At 33.3% G+C, this 27,209-nt stretch overlaps 1 protein-coding gene across 5 annotated transcripts in view; it reads right to left on the reverse strand.

Annotated features, from left to right (window-relative positions):
- Nucleotides 1–5,493: 5,493 nt before the first annotated feature.
- ATXN3 (ataxin 3) overlaps nucleotides 5,494–27,209 on the reverse strand; it is a 39,306-nt gene continuing 17,590 nt past the window's right edge. For 3 of the 5 annotated variants that reach the window (XM_003339478.3, XM_007472554.3, XM_056810454.1), the window contains 6 exons: nucleotides 26,709–26,796; nucleotides 25,886–26,018; nucleotides 23,712–23,887; nucleotides 22,356–22,467; nucleotides 11,987–12,063; nucleotides 5,494–10,283 (listed from right to left, as the gene is read on the reverse strand). In XM_003339478.3, coding sequence (XP_003339526.1) covers nucleotides 10,189–10,283; nucleotides 11,987–12,063; nucleotides 22,356–22,467; nucleotides 23,712–23,887; nucleotides 25,886–26,018; nucleotides 26,709–26,796 — 681 coding nt within the window. In that variant the 3' untranslated portion in view covers nucleotides 5,494–10,188. Of the gene's footprint in view, nucleotides 10,284–11,986; nucleotides 12,064–12,858; nucleotides 12,998–22,355; nucleotides 22,468–23,711; nucleotides 23,888–25,885; nucleotides 26,019–26,708; nucleotides 26,797–27,209 lie in introns of all 5 variants that reach the window. The other 2 variants (XR_457215.2, XM_016424615.2) reach the window with 2 other exon arrangements.

The following is a 27,209-nucleotide window of genomic DNA, read 5'->3' on the forward strand; positions in this document are numbered from 1 at the left end:
ACTTGTCGACACCTTCAAATAGGTCTGTCAGTTTCTGATCCTTGGACTCTTTGCTCATTCTTTTCTGTCTTAGGTTAGGCATTGACATCTCTACCTTGGGAAAGTTTTGGGAAATCAGGAAACTGGGCTGCAAACTGGGAGAGTTGGACTCCAGGCCAAGTGTTGTATCCAATCCAGCATTAATGCTTTGGAGAAGAGGACCACTGGGACTTCACAGGTGTCACATCTGGACAAGGACTTGCTGAGACTATTACTATCCAAAAATTGAACAGTTATGACCCTAATTTCCCTAAACCCCCAAAGCCAAAGGCAGCATAGGATTCTGTCCCTGAGGTGCTAAGGATGTTTCTGTTTGTTCTTGCTATACTTTTGAAGTAAACGTCTCTTTACAAAAGCTAATTGATGTCAATGTTTACATGGAGCTGGAGTGATTAATCACCAACCCCCTAAAAATGGGGGGAGGGGACAATGATTGGGGACTAGAGTCAAAAGCTATTCCAACCATTCAAGGAACTCTGGACTTATGGAGTGAGATGGAGCTCATCTGGTCCTAAGAAAGTTGGGCCAGGGAATAACTCATTTTAGAGGGAATTTGGGGTTTTCATCTTGGAAACAAAAGAACTGGTGCACACAAAATAGCTATCTTCAAGTATTTGTGAGCCTACATTATGAAAGAGGCATTAGATGTGACAATCTCTATGTTCCTGAAGTTTTCACATAGAAGGATCAGTATATTCTGCTTAGGTCAGGGGAAGGTGGCAGGAAGAAAAATAATGGATACACATTGCAGAGACATATTTCTACTCCATATAAAGACATTTCCTAATAATTAATTCAAATAATAATTTAAACATGAAATGGGCTGCCTTTTAAGTTCTGGGCAATACTGTACAAGCAATTCTTGGACATGTTCAGGTTTAACCTAGATAGCCTCCGAGAAATTCTGTGACTTTATTGGATAGCCAGCAAGATCTGAACTCCAAATCATTTTTAAATATCACAGCTACCAACTCCCAGAAGAGATCGCTTTAGAGCACCAAGAATGGGAAATTAAGTGGTAACAGTGAAGAGGTAGTTTAGTATTAAAATCAAAGTACTTTATGTAAACACAAGGTATTATTAGATTCCTCACATGAGCTCAAGAAATATGTAGGTGTGACCTTGTGAACATGCCCTTAAACTTCAATCAAGAGATTGATTCATTCCACAAACATCTAAGATTGCAAGATGGCAGAGGCAGTCAGTATGTAAATGAGACTAAGCCTCTGCCCTCCTGAAACAGTCTATTATAGGGGTGGGACAATAATACAAATAGCTATAATAAACAGTATTACATAATAAATTCATCACAATTTTTTTCAAGTGCTATTCATTCAGCAAATATTTATTAAGCACCTACTATGTCCCAGGTTCTATGCTAAGGCTCTGGGAACACAAAGACAAAAACTATAAAATTCATGCCTTCAGTTTGTACATTCTAAAAAAAAGTTATTTGCTACATTAAAATACTCAAGTAACTCGCTCCTTCTCTTCCCCCACCAGAGAAAACATCATTTGACAAAAAAGATATATATTATATACATACAAAACTATGGCTTACTCATTTCATCAATTCTCTGGAAGTAGACATACACTGTACATAATATTCTCTTGGTTCTGCTCATTTCACTCTTCATAACTAACCCGTCTCTATTCAAAACAAAAGCTTAGTTGCCGAGTGAACCTCAAGTTCATTCTGGTGGTTACAGTGATCCGCTCCTACTGTGGGGAAGTACTAGAGAAATGACAAGTTTTATTTGATTCTCAGGAAGACCTCTTCTCTAGTTCCATCTCTCTATGGATGGCTATCCCCACCTATTAGAATATGGTTAGAGGCTTTGCCGATCATTTTTGAGCACCTCCCTGCCAGTTTAACCCTACCTCCTCCCTTCAACTTGCTAAATTTCACTGAACTCTGTTCATATGACCATCTTACAACTCCTCACAGAAAAAAGCAGAGGATATTGGACTCTATATAGTGTTTTGTTCTTGGCATAAGAACCATGAAAGCACTGAATATATGATGAAAGAGCTCTTAACTGCATGCCTTCAATTTTTTCCAGAATAAAACAAGATTAACTTCTTGTTCATCTTGAATTATAAAAGCTCTACTAGATCCATCTCTACTTCCATGATCCTCCCTGCATTGAAAGCTACTCCAAGAACAGACCCTAACATAGAAGTGCTTTGAGAACATTTTTGACTGGCCGATTTCTGAAATGTAGTACAGATAGCAGTATACTGGCAACTCCAAAACAAGGATATCTAGAAAAAAGTTTATTTAGTTCCCCATAAACAATTCTCCTGTGAACAGACAAATGAGAATAGAAAATAAAACATAAGCCCCAGTAAATGTTTAACTCATTCTTTTATGGTTTGTTTTTGTTTTGTTTTGAATGAAAACTAAGGAACTCTAGAGTTGGGCATCAATTCCTACTTTTCTTCAGATGTGGAACCTGGAAACTGCCCCCTCGATCATTTTGCCCCATGACCGTGAATTCAGAAGCCCAAGTTTCCCATGGCTAACTACACATTGTATCCCCTCTGACTGACAGAATATTGAATCTTGGGAAAAGATCAGTTCACTCTGACTGAAACACAGAACATATGACAAGAATAAGATGAAATAAAGCTGGAAGGGTATTGGTCTGTGAAAGACCTAAATGTCAAGCTGAAGAGTTTGTCTGTGATATATCCTAGAGGCAATGTGGAGTTAATTGCTGGTTTCTGATTGGGGAGGTGCAGTTAGACCTAACCTCAGAAAAAAATACCTGGTCAACCACATGGAGGGTAAATTGGAGAAAGGAAACACTGGGAAAAGCAACTAATTGGGAAGCTATTATTGTTCAGTTGAAAGGTAGTAAGAATGTCACTTAGAGGAGAAAAGGGAGAGGATATGAGATACTGTATATATTACAAAACAAATGTTGGTAGTGGGGATGTTGGGAGAGGGGGAGTCTTCACTTAAATCTTCAGCCTTGGCAAGTAGGCATAGGTGCCAAGTCATTGCCTCATATAAGATTACCTATCTTAATAATGGGTATAGGAAGTCATTGCTGGGCAGGGCGGTGGTTAAAAATGGTTGGTCCCCCCCCCCCCCCCCAAGAGAACTACATAGTATGGATGGTAGCAGAACTTGGCCTTTCTTTTTCAGCCAGATCATGTTTCAAAAAATTCTATGTCTACAGGCTCCCGATTCACTTTGTTATATTCTCTGCTTACAATCTTTCCTGTCTATATGAATTTGAACTGGGCTGGGAATACCACCACAAAATACTTTTGGTGTTTGATTCCTCAAAAGACGACTTCTGTGACCTTCCTGCACTTCACACTGAAGTAGGGCATTATCTATCCCTCATTCTCTATTTAGATTCAAATCTTCCTCCAAACTTCTCTCCAGACTGCGAATATTACCTGCATGACAAGGGTAACCACCATATTTACTTTTATATAAAGAATGAAAGGAACAATGAAAAAATAAAGAACAGCAGTGCTACATTTTGTTGGACAATCTCATTTGTTCCTATGGATTTAGTTATCTCTACACAAATGATTCACAAAATTATACATTAGGCTCTAGGCTCTCTCCAACTCTATTCCCTCATACCAACTGCCTATTATAATTCACTGAAACCAATAATCTAAAGAATCAAAATGGTGAGTACTATAATGGAGAGATGCATAATGAGTATACACTGCTGCATCTTGCTTATTATATGTGAAAGAAATGACAAACAAGATATAGGGAATATATGATTGGAAAAGGAAGTGGACTAGTCATGAAGTAAAAATATGGAATAACAGTTCAAATACTGTATTAGTAGAATGTCAGACATAGAGAAAGGCTCCCAGAACCTTGGGAAATTCCAATGTTATCACCTCATCAACCTATCAGTGTTGGTGTCCTATTCCTGTTAAGATTTAAGCCCCTGCTCCAAGTGAAGTGTGCTATCTAAAGAATGTATCTTTCCCATTGGGATAAAGAAAGTATTCAGGGAGGCCTAGTGCCTCTAGTGTGGGGGTTTGCTGAGCCCTTTTTAGAGTTGCTCATACACCTTTGGACTCTACTTTTTACCCAACTCTCACCTGTGGCTCCAAAAAACATATGCTGTAGTCATACCCCAGAAAAACATCTAGGCAGATAGGTCAAACCAGGTATTAGGTAACCAACAGGTCACAAACCCATTAGTGAGTTAAAGGAAATGTCTCCTTCAAGCCCATGAAGAATTTTCCCAGCATGGGCAAATGAGAACAATTTGTTCCAACAGCCATGAAAGCAACTGAAGAAGGCACTGTGGGGTTAGAATTTAAGACATTTAAGAAGCCATAGTCTTCCTATGTGTGCCATCACCAGTCATCTTGACTTTTGTCTTGTTCCTGGACTTTGATGACTTTAGAATAGAGTAAAGCTCATGATCTGTACAATTCCACCTTACTTAAATCTAATTCTTAAGGAAGTCAAGCCATCACCTGGTGATGATGGCACTGGTCCTCTTCAAAAAGGAAGAATGAACAACAATCTTTCCCATTACCTAGAAGTGATTTAATTGCAAGGAGGGCTATACTGGATTGCCATATCTCAACACTGAAAAAAGAAGATAAAGAAATCTAGCTGATGTACCAGAAATTGTCTACCCCTTGCCCAGGCTATAAATAATTTCAGTAGAAAGCAGAACAAAAGAAGCAAAACATATAAAAGGCCTGGGTAAAGATACTACGATGGTTTCCTCTAATATCACTTTTTACTTTGTGAGCTGGAACCATACCTTTCATAATCTATGTTCTACAGCAGGGATTCTTATCTTGGGGTCCATGAACTTGTACTTAAAAATATGCTGATAATTATATTTCAATATAATTTCTTTTGTAGCCTTGTATATTTCAAGCATTAAAAATATTATTTTGAGAGGTCCACAGGCTTCACCCAGACTGTCCCAGGGGTTTATGATGCAAAAAATGCTAAGAACACCTGCTCTACAGTAACTGATCAAGTGTAGAAATAGTGTAATTCATCTAAAGCACATCTAGCAGTCTTGGCACATAGTACATAGCTTAAAAAACATTAGTTCCTTTTCTTCTATCTCTTTTACCTCTTAAAATCTTATATCAGAGACTGATCATTAATAGTCACCAAAAGCAATCTTTCTTGATTAACCCAGAAATGAGGGAAATTAATAATGGAGAAACACATTTTTCATTTCTATCCACTTCCTAATGACCTTAATTTTCTCTGTACTCCTTGTCACTAAATATTTTATATCAATTCAATTGCAGTTAAGGTACCATAAAGAATTTAATTTGGATAGCTACAGTGTTCTGAAATCTGTTCTACTAGTTTGTACAAATTATAAAGATGAATATAAAATTTATTATTAAAGGCATTGTTAATAAAGTTTCTGAAAAGTGATTTATGTAAACACAGATTTAGAAAGCTAAAAAGATTACAGACAGAAATGTAAAAAAAGCAGAGTAATCTTTATTTAATAACTTTTGATATTTAAAATACAACTGAGTTGTTCATCCACCAAAAAAAAAAGAAAAAAGAAAAAAGAAGATAGAATCCTTAATGTTCAAACAGTGCTTTGGAAGTCTGACTTTTTCTAAGGACCAGACATGAAAACCTTTGTGTGTTAAAAGTTCCAAATAAAATCAGATGGAGTTGCACACATACACTAAGGGGCTGCACAGTTGGGCCCTGAGAAAACAGCACTGTCAAGAGTGCACTTCTACCATGGTCAAAACAATATGTTTTGCTTTTATGTTTTCCATAAATTCTTTGTATTTAAAATTTCCATTTATACAGAGTTTTAAAAAGCTATTACCTAGTAATCCAGTGGTATAGAAATCAATCACATTTCAAGTTTTTATGTTTTTCTCTTAAAAAAAATTAGACATTAGGCTATCATACACATGTGTGTGCACACATGTTCACACACACATATACATACAACCAACACCTCCCGCTTCCCTCAGAAACACACATCTTTGATCTATATAAGATGAAAGAAACATATTTGGTGTTTCTCAAAAAAGAAAAAAAAACATATGTAATTGTTAACCTGATTAAACCTAAAAGGTAATTTTCATGTGCATTTTGCTGATGCCTGCTATAGCTTTGTCTGAAATACCCAAGTAGTTTTAGAACCAAGATATATTTCCTTTATTTTGCTAGTTAAACATGCCAACTTCTATGAGAAGGGAACCTATTAACATTCAAAAGATATGAGACATTTTGGAAGAACCAGATTAAGAAATTAAAAGGGCTTTCTTTGTACAGCAAGATTTTAAAAGGCAGATTAAATTTTGGATCCACTTGAACCCTGAAAAGGAATGAAGCAAACTCTTTTTTATGAAGAAAATAACATCTGCATCTTTTTACATAGTAAGTTTAAAGGAAACAGTAAAAATGTAAGAAATCTTTCATTTTAAAAGTACAGAAACAGTGATTACAGTAAACTTAAAATTTATCATGACAGTAATATAATTTTCTTACAGTTTTTAGGGATGAGAGTATAAAGAGGTTAACAAAAACAAGTCCACAACACTAAATAATACTTTCTCAGGTCCACCCTTCCCAAACAAAATAAGTTACAGGAATGTTTCTAAATCCCAAGGAATTAAAATCACCATTAAGTGAAAATTACCTCTAAAATTCTATTTGCAATCATGATTAAAAAAACTCAATGGCAAATATTTCAAAGCATGAATTTTCTAAAGCACTCATCTAAGAATAAAACTAAAACCAAGTCACACTAAGTCTCATTTACTTTTTCCTTTCCATTTACTGAGATTTTTCACCCTCTTGGATCAAAATGTTTATCGCCTCAAAATCAAGTTAATTATTCTAGGAAATGTAAAGCAAGTGTTTGGAAATGTGGTTTCAAGTAAAGGCAAAAAATGTTTACATGTGCATATATAGATGTGAGTACATACATTAAGGCCCAAATATAGAAATCAATTCATTTGCAGCAAACTAGTAAAGTGGACCTTTCAAAAACCAAGAGGTTTTATTCAGATTAAAAAATATTCTGCTTTAAAGTGACAACTTATTTCAATGTTTTTCAACCTAATGAAAGCATTTTTTAAAAAAATCTACCTATATTTTTTAAAGAACTGAATCGAGATTTTCTCTATCCTCTGGCAGGTCCTATCTGCTGATATGAAGCTACAAATACATATTCATATTGTAGAAATTGGCACAAGCATGACTAAAATTATATTGAATATACTGATAGTGAGAGAGTACGCTGTTTTTGATTTCTTGTTTTGGCATAATCCTAGCTGAGGAGAAGTTTTGTTTTACTATAATAAGAAGTATATATGATTTTCCCCCCTTGAATTACTCATTTTTAGCAAAATGTTGCCCTAATTTAGGAAAATCTTAATGTGACAGATCTTTTTTTTAAAGCATCTCAAGTAATAAAACAGAATGTTTTGAGAATAAAAAACTATTTTACTACATTTTTAAATGAAAATGTAAAATTTATCTTTTTGACATTTCAATATTAAGATAGTTTACCTCCAAATATTTCTATTTTTGTACATAAATTTTATTATTAGTGGTTATTTCACTACCTGCAATTTTAAAATTCTGATCAGTCCTCCGTCTGTGTAAGTCATGCACTTATCTGAAAATACACATTACATTGGTATTTCAAAGTTTGTCATTACTTATTACTAATATCATAGCGATCCAACCAAAACTTTTCTGTACCTTGTTAATCCTGTTTAATACTAGTTATACATAATAAAATAGTTTAAATATTAAACATTAATATTCTAATTGTTGACCCAGAATAGAAATCCTTTTTTTAAACATTTACAGTAGATTCCCTACCTTAATGCCAAAAATAAAACTTCATCTCAGCAGGAGATAAAGATATTGTCAACTTGTAGAGCCTGACTTCTACAAAGGATGTTTCTAAAAAGTGGTAGGACTTGATATATTTTTATATGGTTTAAATTTTTAAACAAATTTACAAGTTTTACACTGCCCTGAATGCCAGATTAAGAAGGTAGGTCAGGGGAGGCAGGATTTCTAGTTAACTTCTTTTATACAACTGAATTAGTAAGAAGTAGCAATCTTTGAAGTTACTTCAACTAAGGAATATAACCTTAATAATTAAGAGTTTAAACTGTTTTTAAAAATACAAAATTCATATGGCATGTATACATAACTCAGTCTGAACTTTCTGGCCTAAGGGTCCTACCTGAGTCAACAAAAAGCATTAAGGTTAAGGCTGGCATGTGGCATTTTAAAAACTGCTTCACTTGAGCACTACAAGGTTTAAGCTTTGTGTTTTACTTTCCTTTAAGAGCTTTTACTTTGTAAGAAACCATAGGAGAAAAGTCTCAATCTTAACAGCTGTCTTTATGTTAGAGAAATCATTAACTCAAATATATGAAGAATTTAAAGTAAGATTTTAAAAGGGAAATGGTAATGGAAAAGACACGAAATATTACACAAAATTGTAGGGACAATTGTGCATATTTCCAGGATTATTCATCATTGTATTTTAAAATAATTTTTTTTAATGAATGAAGAATGCTTTAAAAGACTTAGTAGTGAAAGTTTTTTCTTATTACTATATGGTTCACTTTGGAAAACTTTATATGGCACAAAATAGATCTTAAAAAAAAGTTTACACTCAAGTAGAAGTTACCTCATCAATAAAAGGCATTTCTTATGTTTTCAGTTGCATTTAGCAACAAATCTTAGAGCAAAAAATTTTCCCTGATCAGTACAGCCATCCAGTACTGTAATGATTTTTTTTAAATGGCATACTATTATTATAGTTCTAATTTTGAGAGATGCAATTTGGACACTCCTATTTCATATATTAACTGAAAAATTTTGCAAATGAAAACAAATAATGGCTGTTGACAGAAACTAAATGCCTGTTTTAAAAAGGCACTGTTAATCTCAACCCAAATTATGGACTATTCTACTCCAATAAAAAGTCACTTGGGAACCCTTGTAAAAAGATGTTTAATAAACCTCTTTTTTATTTACAACCTCACCTGGTATTGATTTATCCAATTATTATATCTCTAGCTAAAGAGTATGTATCAAGATACAGCATAATTTTAAATATAATTTAGCATTTTTCCATGTCTTCAAAGATTAATGTATGTGAAAATATTTCTATTAAAATGGAATATAGGTTAAGGGAGCTTTTATCTACATTTCCATATACTTCAAATTTTTGTAAAACAGAAAGCACCATTCATAATAAAACAGCTGCAGAATGATATAAACCAGGTAACCTAGATTAGTCCATTATACTGTCTTGGACCTCAAGTCTTACAATTCACACAAGCTAGCTTGCATACTTTCTTTCCCTCATTTTCCTTCCCAACAGAGGAAACTGACATCAAGGTGTGTAATATAGGGACAATCATATAAAAACTGGAATATTTTGACATAACAGAGAAGAATTTATAAAGCACCTGGAAAAATAGTTGTATTCTCCCTAAACTGAATATTCTCTCTCAACACTCATTTTTTCAGGGTTCCCTTCAAATCCAGGAATGCACCAATCATAGGATACTGATCCCTTTATGAGAACTTCATAGAAAATAAACTGAAGTCAGAGACAATGTAAAATAAAGGGGGGGGGGGAAAAACTAGAGCACACAAACCACAGCTGTGGCTAGAATGATTTATCCCATTAAACATCATACCTAGAATAATATAGACAAGTGATGCTCCTTGCATTAAGGCCATCTGGAGCACTAAGAAATAACCAACTATGAGAAGGCAAGAGAGGAGTAAATCAGATTATTCAACAGTTGGGGAAAAAAACCTGTGTCTAGATCCTATCAGTTGGCTTGCAAATAGGTTTTTTAAAAAGTCTTATTTTAAGAGGTTATTGCCCATTCCCAAAAAAGAGAGTAAATGTATAATTTAGAAAATTATTGTCTAGTTCTTTAATTGTTGAATGCCTCTTTGGATAGTATTTAGAAGATATATTTTTTAGTTCTACACTTGAAGCACTCTAACATTTTTATTTGCAAGCTTCCTCCCCCTAAGTTTTCTGAATATTGTGTTACTCTGACATATCTTTGAATGAACTCTGTATAAGATATCTGCACAAGGAGTCAATGTTGGGAAATATGAATTTTTGATTTTTTAAAAAAGTCACTCTGCTATTGTTTTCCTTCAGTCTTCAAATTATTACTAACAGTTTCCAAAGACATATTCATTGCAGCTTGAAGCATGTCTTCTTCAGTCATATCATCACCTATTAAGGAGTCAAATACAATACTTGGTTATTTCTAGACAACCATCAATTAAACAACAAACTCTCTAAAAGATATGTTCTTAGAGATAAAATTCATATTCAGTTAAGCAAATTTTCTCTTTATTTACTTATCTCTTAATCTACTTTATTTACTTAGTATTATATCCAATTAAACCAAAGCATGTGCAATTTTTTTTTAACCATTACTTTCTGTCTTAGTATCAATTCTAAGACAGAAGAGCAGAAAGGGCTCTGGAGTCAGGGTTAAGTGACTTGCCTAGTATCACAAAGTTAGGAAGTGGCTGAGGAAACATTTGAACTCAGGTCTTCTTGACTCAAGGCCTAGAATCTTTCAACTGTACCACCTAGTTTCCTCTAAAGCCGGTTCAATTAATAAAGTAAGGAATGATAACATATAATCTAAACTGAATTCCTGAAATTAAGTATCACCTTAACTCACCTATTTGAAGCTCAGTTTTCTCAGTAGCAAAATGGAATTATTTTTCTCTCAACTACTTTTGTGGAATGTTATAAAAATGAATTCATCACTGTAACAAAACTTGCAATGAAATAGAACAAAACTTACAAGTACGAAAAAAAAAAATAAAAAAGTTTGTTACAGATGTATTTTCAAACATTTTAACATAAATTGAAGATATCATCTAGATAGTGAGTTTCTTTGAGGAACTTTTTATTTCTTTTTTTTTTCAGTGAAAATTCCTCTTTATATTATCATAAGGTCTCACAGATTTTTACATTCCATTATTTATTTATTTATTTAATTTATGGTATTTTCCCATAGTTACATGATTCATGTTCTTTCCCTCCTCTCCTTCCCCCCTCCTGTAATCTACAAGCAATTCCACTGGGTTTTACATGTACTGTTGATCAAGACCTATTTTCATATTATTAATGTTTGCAATAGGGCAATCGTTTTAGAGTCTACATCCCCAATCATATCCACAACAGACCATGTGACCAAGCAAATGTTTTTAAGGAAGTTTTTATTTCTACTGCTAGTCTTTGATGAAAATGAGAATTAGGAGTGCTTTAGATTCTCTCTGCTTCCTAAAACAAAAAAAATATATAGAAATATTCCAAATTTATGCCAGCTAGAAATAAAAAAAGTAAATAGACATTGTTCTAGGGGATAATAATGCAATATATAAAAAAAAGAATCCTACTCAGATGCTTCATTGTGGAATAAGAAATGAACTTGATTTCTTAAAAGCTATGCCAGTGAAGTGTAAGCTCTACAGGTTCTACACCAAGGTGGAAAGGCTTTAAGCATGAACCTGGTGATAAATTCTATTTGCTGCTAAAATGCCAGATTATATCAATAAAGTACAGAGTTTAATCACTGGATACTAAGTTAACAGATTTCTTGGCTATTGTGACCCATAAAAGAAGTAAAATAAACAAAGCAATATATGCTTGTCTCCTCTGTCACTTTCAAATAAATGACAAGTAGCTCTACATCAGTGAGTCAAACCTGATAATCAGATGAAAATGTAATTGGGAAATGCTTAACAAAATAACTAAAAATGTAGCACAAAATAAATGTTAATCTGTGATTTTCTAAGTCAATACGTAGTTATCATTTCCTTAAAATTTGAAACCACTGATCAACATGAATATATATAGTGGACTAAGGTTAATAGCTAACAAATGTGATGAAAAGATAAGAAAAACAAAAGTAATACCTGTATCAGTTTCAAGTGTATCTTCACTTGTAGTTGGTGTTTCATGTAGATGGGAAATCTGTTCTGGCTGCTGTTGTCTGAAATATTTAAAGACCAAATGTGAATTAAAGAAAATATATTCCAATAATGAATACTCCATGAAAGAAACTATTCACAAAGAATTGTTTCAGGAGTTAAAATCTTCTCTGCTACAGACACTGGAACAGAAAGCAAAGAGCAATTTTATTTGATTCCTTAAAATTCTTATACTATGGGACATGACCTCCCCCCTTTAGGAAAACTGGACATGCAAAAAAAAAAAGATGGTTGGATAAAACAGGTAAATTATAAAGTAGTTCTGCTACTTCCCACGCCCCCTTGTTCACACTAACTCTTGCCCTTTATTGTGACCTCTGGTCCCCTAACCCATCTTTATCCTCCCAATTCTCTCCCTAATTCTTACATTCCTAAATTCCATCCTCATCCCTGATCATATGGTCTGTCCCTTTAAAGTCTCACTAGCTATCTCTCAACCACCCCTTCTCACAAGTCCTTATCCATATTTGGTAAAGGATGCTGAATATTGCAGCAGACAGTTTCCGCTAGGTTCTCACTCTTGTTTGACATTTCTTCAACTCCTTTCTCATCAACTCCCCATCTCATTCCCCATAGCAATTATTTTCAAACTTTTCATCTCTTCGCTCTTCCCCCAACCCATAGTAAACTTAACAGTAGGTTTAGCCTTTTCCTATTTCACTGAGATTGAAGCCATATGACTTGAATTTTCTCAGTTCCCTTCCTCAATTCTTCAAAATTTCTCCTTATATCTGCTCTCTTTTTTCCTTTCCTCTAATCACAGAACTCCTACTCTTCACAAAGGCTAATTTCTCTACCTTTGTCCTTGATCTCATTCTCTCCCATTTTTTTCCAGGTCTTTGCTTTGGCAGTCATAACTTCTCTCATGCATCTTCCATTTCTTCATTGCCACTGATTCCTTCCATTTGCCTACAAACATGGTTCAGGTCTCTAAACCTAAAAAAAAAAGTTTTCTCTTGACTCTTCTAGCCCCTCTAACTACCATCCTATCTTTCTTTCTTTCTTTCACTATTAAGCATTTGAGAAAAGTTATTTCAAATTCTTCAGTACCAATTTTCTCTCAACCCTTTGGCTTTTAATAAGCCATGTGGCCCCACTGCTCTACTAAAAGTGTTCCCTCAAACAACACCAACGACCAATCCATTTTTTTTCTGTCTTTATCCTCCCCAAACTTTGTGCAGCTTTTGTTACTTTTGAAGTCATCCCCCCAAGATATTTTGCCACCCCCCATCAACACTCTTCTGGTTGTACTCCTATCTCTTTAGCATTTTTCTGTTAACTTGGCTAATTCCTTGTTGTCTTGACTCCATAATTTGATATTCTTTAAGGTTCCTGTCTTGGGCTCTCTTTTCCCCCTTACTATATTTTTTCTTAGACAATCTCATACAAATGGCTCCTATATTTCTAGCTCTATTCCCAATATTTCTTTCAAACTTCAGATACATACCTTCACTACTATAAGACATCTCCACTTGGATGTTCTACTAGGACCTAGCATACACTGGTGTGTCCAAAGCCAAGCTCCTTCCTTCTAAAGCCATATTTTTGATTTCACTATTTCATCTTAGTACTTAGGACTACTAGTACTTGTAGTCCTGGGTTTATTTTTGACTCTCCTCTTTTCCTCAAATCTCAAAATAACTGGTGAATTTTTCCTATTTCATCCCCACAGTAGCTCTTGAATCTGTCTTTTCCTCTCTATATTTACTATGATTACTTCAGTATGATCCCTCATTATTATCCACACCCATTCTCTCCTTTCAATCTTTTTGTTCCTATCATCACCAGAATAATTGCTTTTTTCACTTAAGAAACTCCTTAGCTTGGCATTCAAGGCTCTCCATGTTTTGCTTCCAACCTACCTTTCCAGCCATTTCTCATACTACTCTTCATGAATGCCATAGTCAGCAAATCTGGACTACATACTCTTTCACAGTCTTATTTTGCCCTCTCTTACCTCTTATCCTTGGCTCATGCCTGGGCTGGACACCCATTCCCATCACTGTTTGTTGAAATCCTGCCCTTCAAGGCCCAACTCAGTTGCCCCTCTCTCCATGAAACCTTTTCTGATCAATCCAGCTGGAAATAATCTCTTTCTCCCTGATCTCAAAGAACATTTTCTTTGTATTTAACTCAGATGTTTACATATATGCTAACTCTGTTATGATGATTTATGTTCTTGTTTAATCTCCTCCACTAGACTTTTAAGTTCCTTAAGGACATTGTCTCATTTCATCTTTACATGTCCATCACCAAATGCAAAACCTTGGAAATATTAAATGCAATAAATGTTTGTTGTTTTAATGAATAAGTAACTTTTCAGGATCACCTCAATTCAAATGACCGCAACAAACATTTACTGAGCACCTAACTGAAGACAAAAATGAAATAATCCGTGTCTTCAAGGATTTTACATTCTACTGGGAGATATAATATGTGCACAGGCATAATAACTTCAAGAGTGATAATACATTAATAACTGGTGTGGTGGTGGGAATATTAGGGACATTTTAGTAAATACTATGACATGGGTACTTCTTGTAGGAAAATAAGAATTTTGACATATGGGGATGAAAACTGGCAGTGGTGTAGAGTTGGGGTAAAAAATGGAGTCAAGAAGATCTGTATTAAAATCCTACTTCAAACCCTTGATTGTAAAACCATTGGCAAATAACACAACATTTCTGTTCCCCGGTTTGCTCATCTATAAAATGAAGGGGGAAGGGAACTGTACTTGATGGCTTCTAAAACTCCATCTAACTCTAACTCTATGATTCTACAAGGAAACAATGCAATCCAGACAAAGGAGAGCTGAGATATTAAATACAGGGATTAACATGACTGTCTAGTTTGCCTGGAACCCCATCCCCTCCCATTCCCCAGTTTAGGAGTTATTTCCTTCACATCAAAGCAATGCATAAAACATAAAACACTCACAAATATGTATTGACAAAGACTTAAATACAAAGCAGGAATTGTTATAACTACCATTTTACTCTTCTGGAAGATAATACTTAAAACAACAAATCCTTCTTTGAAATTGTTGCATTAGTATTTTACCTTCACCTTGACTTTTGACCAGCCAGAACCTAAAGAATTTGCTAAGTGATGTTATATAAAATAATGTGAAAATGTATACTGGGGCCTGACTATAAAGGGGTCAAAACAGTAAACTGAGGAGTTTATATTTTACTTTGGAGACAACAGAATAAAAACTGAGGGCTTTGTTTGTTTCTTTCATTTTTCCAACAGTGTGTGAGAGGCCAGACTTATGCTTTAAGTGAATTATTTTATCAAATCTATCTGGAGGAGAGATTATAGTGGGAAAATAGAAGGAGGGACAGCAATTTGGAAGAACCTGAACTATGAGTGGCCATATGAGTGGAGATACAAGGATAGACAATAAAATATTTTATGGAAAATGAATTGATAAGATTTGGAACTGAGTAGATATGAGGATGGGGAGTGAATAAGGGAAAGGAGTCAAAGCTACCCCAAGATTGTGAACCTTGGAGGATGATAGTAATCTTGAGAAAAATAAGGAAGTTTGAAGTAGTGTTTCTGGAAAGGGTGAGGGAATGATCAGTTCCATTTTAAGACAAATGCCAATGAGAACAACTCAGATACTACCTCATGTCTATTAGACTAGCTAAAATGACCAAAAAGGAAAATGATAAATGAAGGGGAATACAGTAAAACTGGTACATTAATCTGCTACTATTAGAATTATGAGCTGATATAAACATTCTTGAGAACAATAGGGAACCATGCTCAAAGGCCCATAAAACTATACTTGCTCTTTGTTTGACCCAGAAATATTACTACTACTGGGTCAGTATCCCAAAGAGATCAGAAATGAGGGAAAGGACCTATCTGTACAAAAATGTTTTTAGCAGCTCTTTTTGTAGTGACAAATAATTAGAAACTAAGGAGTTGTCTGTCACTTGGGTTACGGATGAACAAGTAATGGTATATGGCTATAACAGAATACTATTGCACTATAAGAAGGGACAGACAGAACGCATTCAAAAAACCAGGAAAGACATGAACTGATGCAAAGTAAAATGAGCAGAACCAGGAGAACAATGTATATAGCAACAGAAATATTATATGATGATCAACTATGAAGGACTAAAAACTGTTATCAACAAAGATATCCACAAGAAATCCACAGCCTAAGAAGGAACTGTTAGTCTGATTACAGATCAAAGCATGCTATCTTTCACTTTATTTCCTTCATTAGCTTTTCATAGTATGTGTGGTAAGTATCTTCTGTCATAGCATAAGCAATATAGAAATACATATTGCATAAAAGCACTGATATAACCTATACCAGGAGTGGGAAAAGGGAGAGAACATCTGAATTCTGAAGTGTCAGAAAACCAATTTTCAAAAACTTTATACATATAACTGAAAAATATACATCTATGTATTTTTAAAGATGTCATTGGGCTATTAAGCATAGATGTTTAATAGGCAGGTCATTATGTAGGAAATTAGAGTTTAGGAGAGAAATTAAGGTTGGTCATACAGAGAGGTATAGTAATGTCTTAGAAGTCAAGGTAAGGGTATCCAGAGTATCCAGTGATCAACACTGTCAAAAGATGCAAAGAGGTTAAAGAATATGAAAAAGAAATGGTCACGAGACTGTACAAATTTTTAAAATTTCAAATTTTGAAACAAGCTTCATTAAAGTAGTTAGGGTTAGAAGCCAGGAATCAGTGAGTTGTGAGGAAAGCAGAAGCACTGGTTCTCTGATTCCTTTGACAAGGGAATATAGACCTAGGAGTATAGTTTGGCAATAAATGGCAAGATAAAAATAATCATGTTTTTAAGGACTGAGATGAATCTGGCCATGTGTATAGTAAGCCGGGGACCTCAAAACCCATAGAAAAGACTGATTGAAGGACTAATTTTAAGTAAACAACTAGAAGAGGTGGGGGATAGGATCAAGGACTTTATAGAAGAGCTAACTTTGGTAAGAAAGGTCACTTCTTCCTCTAAGACCAGAGTAAAGGAGAGAACAGATGAAAAAAAGTAGAAGAGGTTTTAAGATGCAGAATAGAAGAGACGAAGAAGCTCAAGATGAATGGCCTCAATTTTTCCCAGTAAAATAAGAGATGATGTAACCTGTTATCTGGGGTATGATAGTTAATTAGGGAAGAATAAAAGGCCTAAATATTTCAGTGCAAACAGTTAGGACCCAATCAGTACTGTTGTAGGACTACTTCCAGAAGTATTCAGAGGTAAAGATGGTGGATATTTGGGGATGAGAGTTGAGGATTAGCAGGATTAGAATAGTGGTAGGAAAAGAAAATATGGGATTTAAGTATGGAATTTGGTACATAATTAAGTTGGTTAACCATAGTATAAAGGATACAAAAAGAGGAAACAAGCCAGATAAGAGGTAATGGATTAGGAGAATTGGGAGGAATGTAACAATGAAGACAATTAATGGATTGATAAAGAGAGGGAAGGAAAGATGGATTATGATCAAAGAGGTTATTTCAGAGCACCTAATGCATACAGACATTTGTATATTTTACAAAAATGAAATTAAGGTACTTAAAAAACTAAAAGTGCTAAAAAATTTTTCTGACCATCAATATGCATTATAATTAGTAAAATTGCACCTTTAGGAAATAAAATCTTAGAAACCATAGCTTTTAAAATGGAAAAATAGAATGCTTCTTTTTGATAAGAACAATGTAAAAAACTAGAATATGCTAAATGAGTATATGTTGCTTGTATCAGCAATAGAATTTGGAAAAATAGATTCTCAATTCAACTGGTGCCAAAGCAAAAATAATTTTTGTGTTTTCATAACACACAATCTTATTTATTCAATTATCACTAAGCAATCTTCAAATAGAAAGGATATTATATGTAGCATTATAAAGATAAAATTAGTCTGGCTGATACTGACAACTCAGTTATCTGAAAGTTATTAAGGAACCTTAATTATCTGGAACTTCCCTTTCCTCACATAAAAAAAGCATAAAATACTAATGAGTAGCCAAAATTGGTGTTGCAAAGTCCATATATTTTGTCTGTTAAGAAGTACATACTTCACTTGTTAGGACGTCAAGGGAGCTTTAATTTACAATTAGTTTGCTTTAATTTTAGACAGCTAAATTAAGCCTATTTATTTGGTTCCTCAGTGGTACCCTGAAGGGCAAACTCCTTTGAGAAAAGGGGGTAGAAGGGGAAGAAGAAAGCAGTTAAAAAATACATCACAATCTAAATCCATTCAGTATAGGAGCAACTAATAATCTACACACCTCAAGAGCATTAATATCACAATGACTGTAATAATTCTTCAAGAAAAGACTAAATTATGTTCATCATATATTCTAAAAGACAGGAATTTTTGAAGTATGTTTTAGAAATTCTTCTAAGTATCTAACCTTTTTAAAAAATTCCATTGTATGAAGGGGATACACTTTAGTTATATCTGTCCATCCATAGTATGAGGTAAGAGAGGTGTTCTAATATTTAGTTTTTTTAATGGCCAGAGAAGCCCTAAAAATATTTGCCCTTGGAACAAATATGTTCTCTAGTGAAAATGATGACTGGATGTCTAATGTCTCAGAAAAAGAGGCCTCATTAAGTATACAATATAGTCATTTATATGCATATAACTTCACATAATAAAATTACCTACCTTCAAACAATGAGCTCTTTCTTGATGACTTTTGGCTCTATCGTTTTGTTTTATCACATGATGAAATAAAAAAGCATTATGTGTGCCCTCGTAATGGATGATTTTTAAAAAATAAACTTTAAAAGTTTTAAAGTTTTGGGGAATTTCTTAAAAGGCTTGTCTTTACTGTCAGGGTAAAGGGGTAAAGGGCTGTTGCTTAACTTAAGTACTGAGTGTTCAATAAGACAGTGACATAAGAAAACGGAAAAAGTAATCATTTGGGTAAATGATGGCTGAAACAAGACATATATTTAAAGCCTTTTTTATTGACTAGTTACACACAAAGTAAATCAAATGGCAAAGAGTACTAAGTAACTATCTTCAACTCTTTGTGTGAGATTTTCATAATGTTATAGTTGTACTGGACTCTTCTATGGTTACACTCAGAAAACACGCATCCAGATTTGGCTTACCTGTTGTCATTTATAATTTCTAATTTTTTCTTTAGATTTTTGTTTGCTTCTTTATGATGTTCTTTAGGGACTAATTAAATTAAGAGTTTAGAACTTTATCCCTATTCTGCCAGAAGCTCCTGGAAAAACAATATTTTTAAGTAACTTAGATATTTTGAGGTATGTATTAACTTTTGGGTCAATAGCAGGATTAATTCAATTTTAACTACACTGCAAAAGATTCCATTTAAGAATACCCAAAGTGTTAATATATTCTCTTAAAAATGCCTGGCTCATAGAATGTCATAAACTTAAGAGGGTTTGGCTAAATAGAAGTTCTGATAGTAAGATTATAAATTTCTTAAGAATACTGTGTTCCACAGAGACTAATACACTGTGGCATAATCGAACGTAATGGACTTCTCCATTAATGGCGGTGTAATGTCCCTGAACAATTTGCAGGGATCTAGGAGAAAAAAACACTATTCATAAGCAAAGGATAAACTATGGGAGTGGAAACACCGAGGAAAAGCAACTGCCTGAATACAGCGGTTGAGGGGACATGACAGAGGAGAGACTCTAAACGAACACTCTAATGCAAATATTATCAACAAAGCAATGGGTTCAAATCAAGAAAACATGTAATGCCCAGTGGATTTACGCGTCGGCTATGGGGGGTGGGGGGGGAGGAAAAGAAAATGATCTATGTCTTTAATGAATAATGCTTGGAAATGATCAAATAAAATATATTAAAAAAAAAAAGAATACTGTGTTCCTTTTTTAGATAAATCAGTAGTCCTGAAAATTGACAATTGGCTACTGAAAGCAAAAAGTGCAGAAATTTTTCAGAAAACAAACTGCTATCCAATCTTAAAAGAGACTAATGCAAACATGAGAATATAAATTATTAATGTAGAAATGTTACTGAATTTTTTATGTTCACAAAGCAAAGATAAATTCACTACAGTAGACTATACTCGGCTACTTTTTAAAATAATTGCAATGAAAATGAAGATTTGTACAAGAAGCTATCAGAAATATTGTTTTTAATAGCCTTCCAGGTACAAGGCTAGACAATATCTTTTACCAAAACAATATTTAATCAGTATATTCAGTCCTTAGTAACATTAGCATTACATGAGTCAAGAGGTAGTCAGTTTGCCCTTAGCAAGTCTTTCAAAGAGTTAAAGAAACAGAGAAAGCTCCAGGTTATGGACTCGCACAGTTAATATCTCCTTGTGTTATTCCCTCTGCAGCACTGCTGAATTTAATTTATATGATTTTAATAATAAACATTATATTTTCTAACAAAAAAATCTATTAATAGTGGAAAATGCACAAAGGTCAAACATAAGAAGTGAATTAGTTGTCTGCCACCATACCAATAATAAAAACATTAATATACTACTTTATTTTCTTTATACTAATGGTAGACTACATATGAGTAAAATGCTAATAATTTATTTTACTATTTGGCTATTATATTTTATTCAATGGAATACGTTTCTTTTACTTTAGCGATAAAAGTTTTTAAAAGTTCATTTAGTAAGTAAGAGTAACTTTTTGCACTTCAAGAATGCTTCATTGACCATTGACAATCTCCACCTACCCCACTCTTTCCCACCACCCTCCCACCCCTGCAATTTTTTGGCTATTTAAGTTTCATTTTGGAAAGAGAGGCAATGTGAAATGAGAAATGTTAAGGAAAGTTAAAGATATATGTATAGAGATTCACCACTGTACACAAATTAAAATCTAACATTTACAGAAGAACCAGGAATCAATGTTTTTATCCAAGGCAATTTCCCCACAAAAAAATCTATTAATAGTAGAAATTGCACAAGAGTCAAGTATAAAAGTTAATGAGTTATCTGCTGTCATTCCAATAAAAATATTAATATACTAATTTATAATGAAGACAGAATATATGAGTAAAATGCTAAAAAATGTTTAAAAAGGTTAAAATTGTTAACATCATGCATGTTTGTTTTCAAAATTATTTACACAATGGGCTCAAAAAAATTAAACAGGCCAGATTTAGCCACTAAATCCTAAATTAGAAGATTCTGGATGAAATGTATTAACAACTTCATAACTTTTAAGATGAGTCTAGAATATCTGACAAATTTACATATTTATTGGAAAAGAAGGGAACATTTAAGAGGGCAATACAAAAACTGCCTAAAACACTATAACCATATCTGAGATATTTCAAACTTAGCAAAACTATATATTAAAGAACAAATCTGATGTAAGACAGATGATAATTTAAAGAGGTCAGAAGATCAATACTACTATTAGCTAGCCTTTTCTGAAGTAGGGCTATCACTTCCATCATATAGTAAGAATAGTCCTCCATGATATCACTCAGGAAAGACTTTTTTTGAAAGTCAGAAAATAATAAAAGATAATAGAGACATCTTGTTTGGAATTAGGACAATGTCAAATAGTAAATCTACTTAATATAGTAATGAAGCTATAAGCAAGGAAGGTTTCAAGAAGATAGAACAGCTGAGAGGCAATAGTTCTGTGTATTAAGCTAAGAAGAAGAGCCACAGTAAATAAATTAGGTAGGTCCAGAATTGAACTTTATGTTATCTTTTTATTCAGAAGTTCTCCTATTTCTTACCCACAAAAGGGGTAATTCATCACTACCAGAATAGTGCCTATTAACCAGCTGGATTGCTGCTTTTGTTGCTTATCATTTAAGGTAAAAACTATTCAGGCTTAAAAAAACTTAAATTCTAGGTTAGGCAAGAGGGAGGTTCTAAGAAAGAGAGGCAGGCAAAATGGTTGAAAATACTATTTCATTTTCTCTTTAAATAATGTGATCTAAAAATATTTTCTTCATTTATCTCTATGATTTTATCTTGCTGGGGGAGTGGGGGTGGGGAGGGTAGAACTTTTCCCAAAGAAACACAATTGCTTTTATGAGAGGCCATTGGGAAAGTAGAATCCAATATATGGAAATAAGGAAAATATACCTATATACAGGCATATCTGGCATGTATATATGTATATATGAATGGCTATATTTTGAGATGTCAGGCTTTACTATGCAAACTGGAGGAATTCTTAAGTGAAAATATTTTTGCTTTTTGTTTGTATGTCAAAGTTGAACATTTAGAAATAGGCACATTACAAAAATCACAAAACAAATTTCAAACATGCAGTTTTAATTCTTTATCAACTACTTTACTTTTCAAAGTAGGCTTCTCTTCTCTTTCGTAGCTCTTCTGAAGAAAGAGATGCTGATGAATTTGTACCTGATGTCTGTGGAATATCTTCTGAAATACTACTTCTGGAACTACCTAAAATTTTTTTTAAAAAATTTACTCTTCCATTCAATAATAAAAATGAGCTTACACTCAAACTAAAATAATTACACCAAGGTTTTAAACTCTTTACTTTTACAAATAATCTGATTTTAAACCAGCTCTATTAGTAATTTAAATCCAACTAATTTTAACAAGAATTAATTTTTTACACTCACAGATGATTGTATACAAGGTATAAAACAAGTCTAACAACAAAGATGAGAATAGAAAGGTCTATAATAAAACAGTATATATCTATATTTGTGTGTACATACTCACTCTCTCCCTTTTTCTCTCTCTCTTTTTTTCAAATTCAATGATTTCCTAACAATGAATCATGGCAGATTCCCATAAGGTAAACTCTTAACTATTTGAATATTTTTTGTTACCTCTGGTCAATCTGGATATTTACAGAAATATCCAAATAAAAAGGAAGTATATTTTTCATGATATATAGTATCACGTAACAGAAGGAGCAAGTAATATTAAGATAATAGGCCATATGTATTGAATTAATGTCCAATAGGACCAAGACCCCTCTAGTGGACACAGATACACGTTTGAAAAATAACTGATTATAGTTAGTCATTGAACTAATCAAAGCCGACTGGCCCACATTAGAGACTGCATCCATTACAATGACTCCATTAAGCAAAGTACTATAACCAACAGAGCTTAATCATTACTTACATATTTCAAAAGATCTATCAGTGTGTGTTCTTCTATCAACTTAGATTGTACCCTTCACATGCCTTAACAGACTGGCTTCACAAATTGCTATAGCCAAAATTATTCATTTTCTAATAATCTGGTTTATTCCCAATGTAGCTTGGCTGGTATTTGGACCACAGACACCCAGTTTATCACTGGTACTCTATTAAAAGTCCTACTTTCATGTCTCAGCATACTGAAGTAGCAAATTTGGTTTCTTGAAGAGTATGCTAGCAGGATACAAACTCTTACCAATAAGCTAGAAAGGCTTTGAATATGAGCCTGGCAGTCTATAGTCATACTGATATAAAACTAATCTAAACATGCAGGAATAATTAAATTGACTGTGAAGAATAATACACACACACACACATATATATATATATATTACCAGTATATTTTGAGAAGTTAGAAATGTCAGCAAATAATGCATATGGGCTTCACAATTAAACCACTTAAACTCATGCCTATAATTCTTAAAAGGGGAAGATTTCTGAAAGAGAAACAATGTATATGCATATTGGTACCTTGCATACTAAGTCGAATTGCTCTTCGCAGATCTGCTTCTTCATCTTCCATATCGATTTCCTGTCGACTTAGTGCTAGAGCTCTTTGTAGATTCTCTTCATCTTCATCTAACATTCCTGTTCCGTCATACGGATGACTTGCTTCTAAAGACTGATCTAGGTCTATTTTCTGCATTCTAGAAAATATAAAAATTCAGTTACCTAATCTGGAATTATGAAAAACTATACCATTTTAGGTTCTGCTATGAAGAAATGTTATAAAAGGCTTTTATTTAAATAAAAACTTAAATTCAATTTTCTACTTAAAAAATATAACTGTGCAATGAGAAACATGTAGAGATATATTAACATTTTAAAAAATTGAATGAGCACCAATACCTCTAATGAACACTGTTGTAAAAATGTTAAAAAATCAGAGGCTAAAAACAAAATATTAAGACTATACACTATAACCTTTTTAGACTGATACAATGAATATACTATACTAGTATAATGTAAAAGAAAACTATAAACATAATGGTGTATGTTAATAAAAATAGTAATAAAAACAATTATATTGAGAGGCTGAAAAACCTTTTAAGAAAAATGTAAGATCTATTTCTGTTAAAAACACTAGAGAGTACAGGAATAAATGGATCTTTCCTTTACACAGTTAGTAATATTTACCTAAGATCAAGGCAACAAGAGTCTTGAAGGAAGCCCTGGATTGGCTATAGCCAAAGATAGGAAGTCCTAGATTCAAATTTGGCCTCAGATGCTTCCTACCTATGTGACCCTGGGCAAGTCACTTAACCTTTACTGCCTAACCCTTACCACTCTTCTGCCTCAATATGGAAGATAAGGGCTTTAAAAAAAAACAAAACCAAGGCAACATTATATATAATGGAGAATACACTAGTCTTTTCTAATTAGATAAAGGCTAGAGCAAGGATGTCCATCATTACCACTGTATAAGAGGGAAAGGCTGGCAATTTTGGTTCCTTCTCAATTTCCCCACTAATACACCACTATTATTTGATATGCTTCTAGAAACGAACAGAAAATTAAGGTACTAAGAGCATAGGCAAAGGGGAAATAATATTCACATCTAGAAAAAGAATTATGGGAGTAGAAATGCAGAAGAAAAACATATGATTTATCACTTTGTTATAGGGATATATGATTTGGTGGTGTGGTTTTTAGAAGGCTACTCTATTACAAATATGAACAATATGGAAATAGGTTTTGAGTAATAAGACATGTATAAACTAGTAGAATTGCTTGTCAGCTCTGGGAGGAGGGAGGGAAGAGGGAAAGGAAAAAACATGAATCATGTAACATATTCTTTAAAAAAATAATGTGAAAAAAAGAAAATTAAAAAAAAAAAGCTGTAAAAATTTTTAAACAAAAGGCGGGGGGCAGGTGAACAGAACAAAATATGCATATTATATAATGGTCTATCTAGAGAACCCAAAAGAATCAACTAAAAAATTGAAACTAATTTCAGCCAAGTTGTAGGATATAAAATATACATCTATAAATCACCAGTATTTTTGCATATTTTCAACAAAACCCAGAATGAAGAGAAAATCCACTCAAAATAACTACAAAATGTTGAAAATATTTAGGAGTCTATCTACCGAGAAGAACCATATGAATACAACTTCAAAACAGTCTTGACAGAAATAAAGACAAACCCAAAGAATTGGAGAAATACCAACGGCTTATGGTTGTCAGCCTAAAAATTTTACATATTTAGTACAAAAACAATCAAATTATTAAAAGGCTACTTCAGAGAGCTAGAAAAAAAATAATAAAGAAGTTCATCTGGAGAAACACAAAGTCAAGAATTGTGAGAGAAATAATACAAAAGTGAGGAGGCCTACCAGTATCATAACTCAAACTATACAACAAATCAGAAAGCATAAAATATTTGGCAACACTTTAAAAAAGTCTACTTTTAACCAATACATTTTACCAAAATTATTTAACAAAATTAGTATAGAATTAGTACATTTCTTTAAGTCATTGGGCATAATTTTTACAAGAACACTGTACTAGTACAAGTGCCATACTAGGTTTATCTAGGGATTGGTCATAATTGTTTTAAGTGTCTAGAAAATAAAAACCAATCTATTGAAAACCAAATATACTTAAAATACGATAATTCTAATTTACTTAACATGACTCCTTACCTTTGATCTTTTAGATGAGCTAATTCTTCTCCAATGAGTTTTGGTCTATGCATTTGTTGTACTCGAATCATCTGCAGAAGCTGATCAGCTTCACAGTCTGGTAGGTCACCCTTAACAACAAATATGGAATAACCTGAAGAAAAAAAAAAACCTAAATAAAAACTTTAAAAAATGAACCCAAACTTAAAAATAAAAAACTAATGTAGATAACTAAATATCTAAATTATTTTAAGAGTTAGTTGTGTAAGTCATATATCTTAACATAAAGATCAAAATATAAAATATCATTGTACTATCTTTTTCATAGAGTAACAAAAAGAGCTGAAACTGCAGTTCTCCTATCTTGCTCTGACCATATTTGTATTGTAACCATAACCCTGTCTATGACCTTCTTTACTGCTGATATAATGAGAACAGTGCTATCTATTAGGCAGAGTTCCAAGAGATAGCTAACTTGTGGAAGAGCCTTTCTTGTTACTGGCCCCTAACAAAAGATCCTATCTAATCAAAGGGCACTACCTCTTCTATTCCTACCCTGTGAGCTATACCATAGGAGCCCTATTTAATTGGGTACCCCATACCCAATTCTTCTGCTCTATTTAAGTTTTGTCCTTTTTTTCTTTCAAGGAGTTTCTGCGTAGGTGGGGATCCCCTGCTGGCACTATCAATGAATCTTCATTGGTTCCTAAATTTATGGTATGGGATTTGGGTTATGGTTTGTTTTGTTACAACACCAACAATTTTATCCTAAACCCAAACATATGAAAATACATGCATTAAATTTGCTAAGCACAACATTTAAAAAATCTCAGTTTTTTCTTACCTTCCTGTTGTAACTGAGCCAAGAAAAGTGCAAGGTAAGTATCTGATATTAATTCTGGACCCGTCAAGAGAGAGTTCAGGTTAAACCACTGGGGAAACAAATTATGAGCATACTTACATTAGTGCACAATGCAGATATTAACAATATTGTATTTGTAAAGAATACATTTGATTTAAAAATCAATTATGAGTTTCTAAATACCTACAAATGTTTCAAATGAAGGCTTCAAAAAATCCAAGAAAACTATGAATAAAGGAGACTGAGAAAAATGCCATACCTTTGTGTTACCATTACAGATTATCATTTTTTAAAGGGGTCAGGGGAGATCCTAATAAAATTTATTCCATTACAATTTGATAAAAAATAACCAGAAAGAATAATTTGCCTTAAGTTCTTAGAATTTGAACTAACACTTCTATTATCCAAAGGTATAAACAAAACAAAATTACAACTTAGGTACCAAAAAAAAGATGACAGAAATAGTTAAATCTGGCTAAAATT

Source organism: Monodelphis domestica, chromosome 1, assembly GCF_027887165.1.
Source record: "Monodelphis domestica isolate mMonDom1 chromosome 1, mMonDom1.pri, whole genome shotgun sequence".
Taxonomy (NCBI): Eukaryota; Metazoa; Chordata; class Mammalia; order Didelphimorphia; family Didelphidae; genus Monodelphis; species Monodelphis domestica.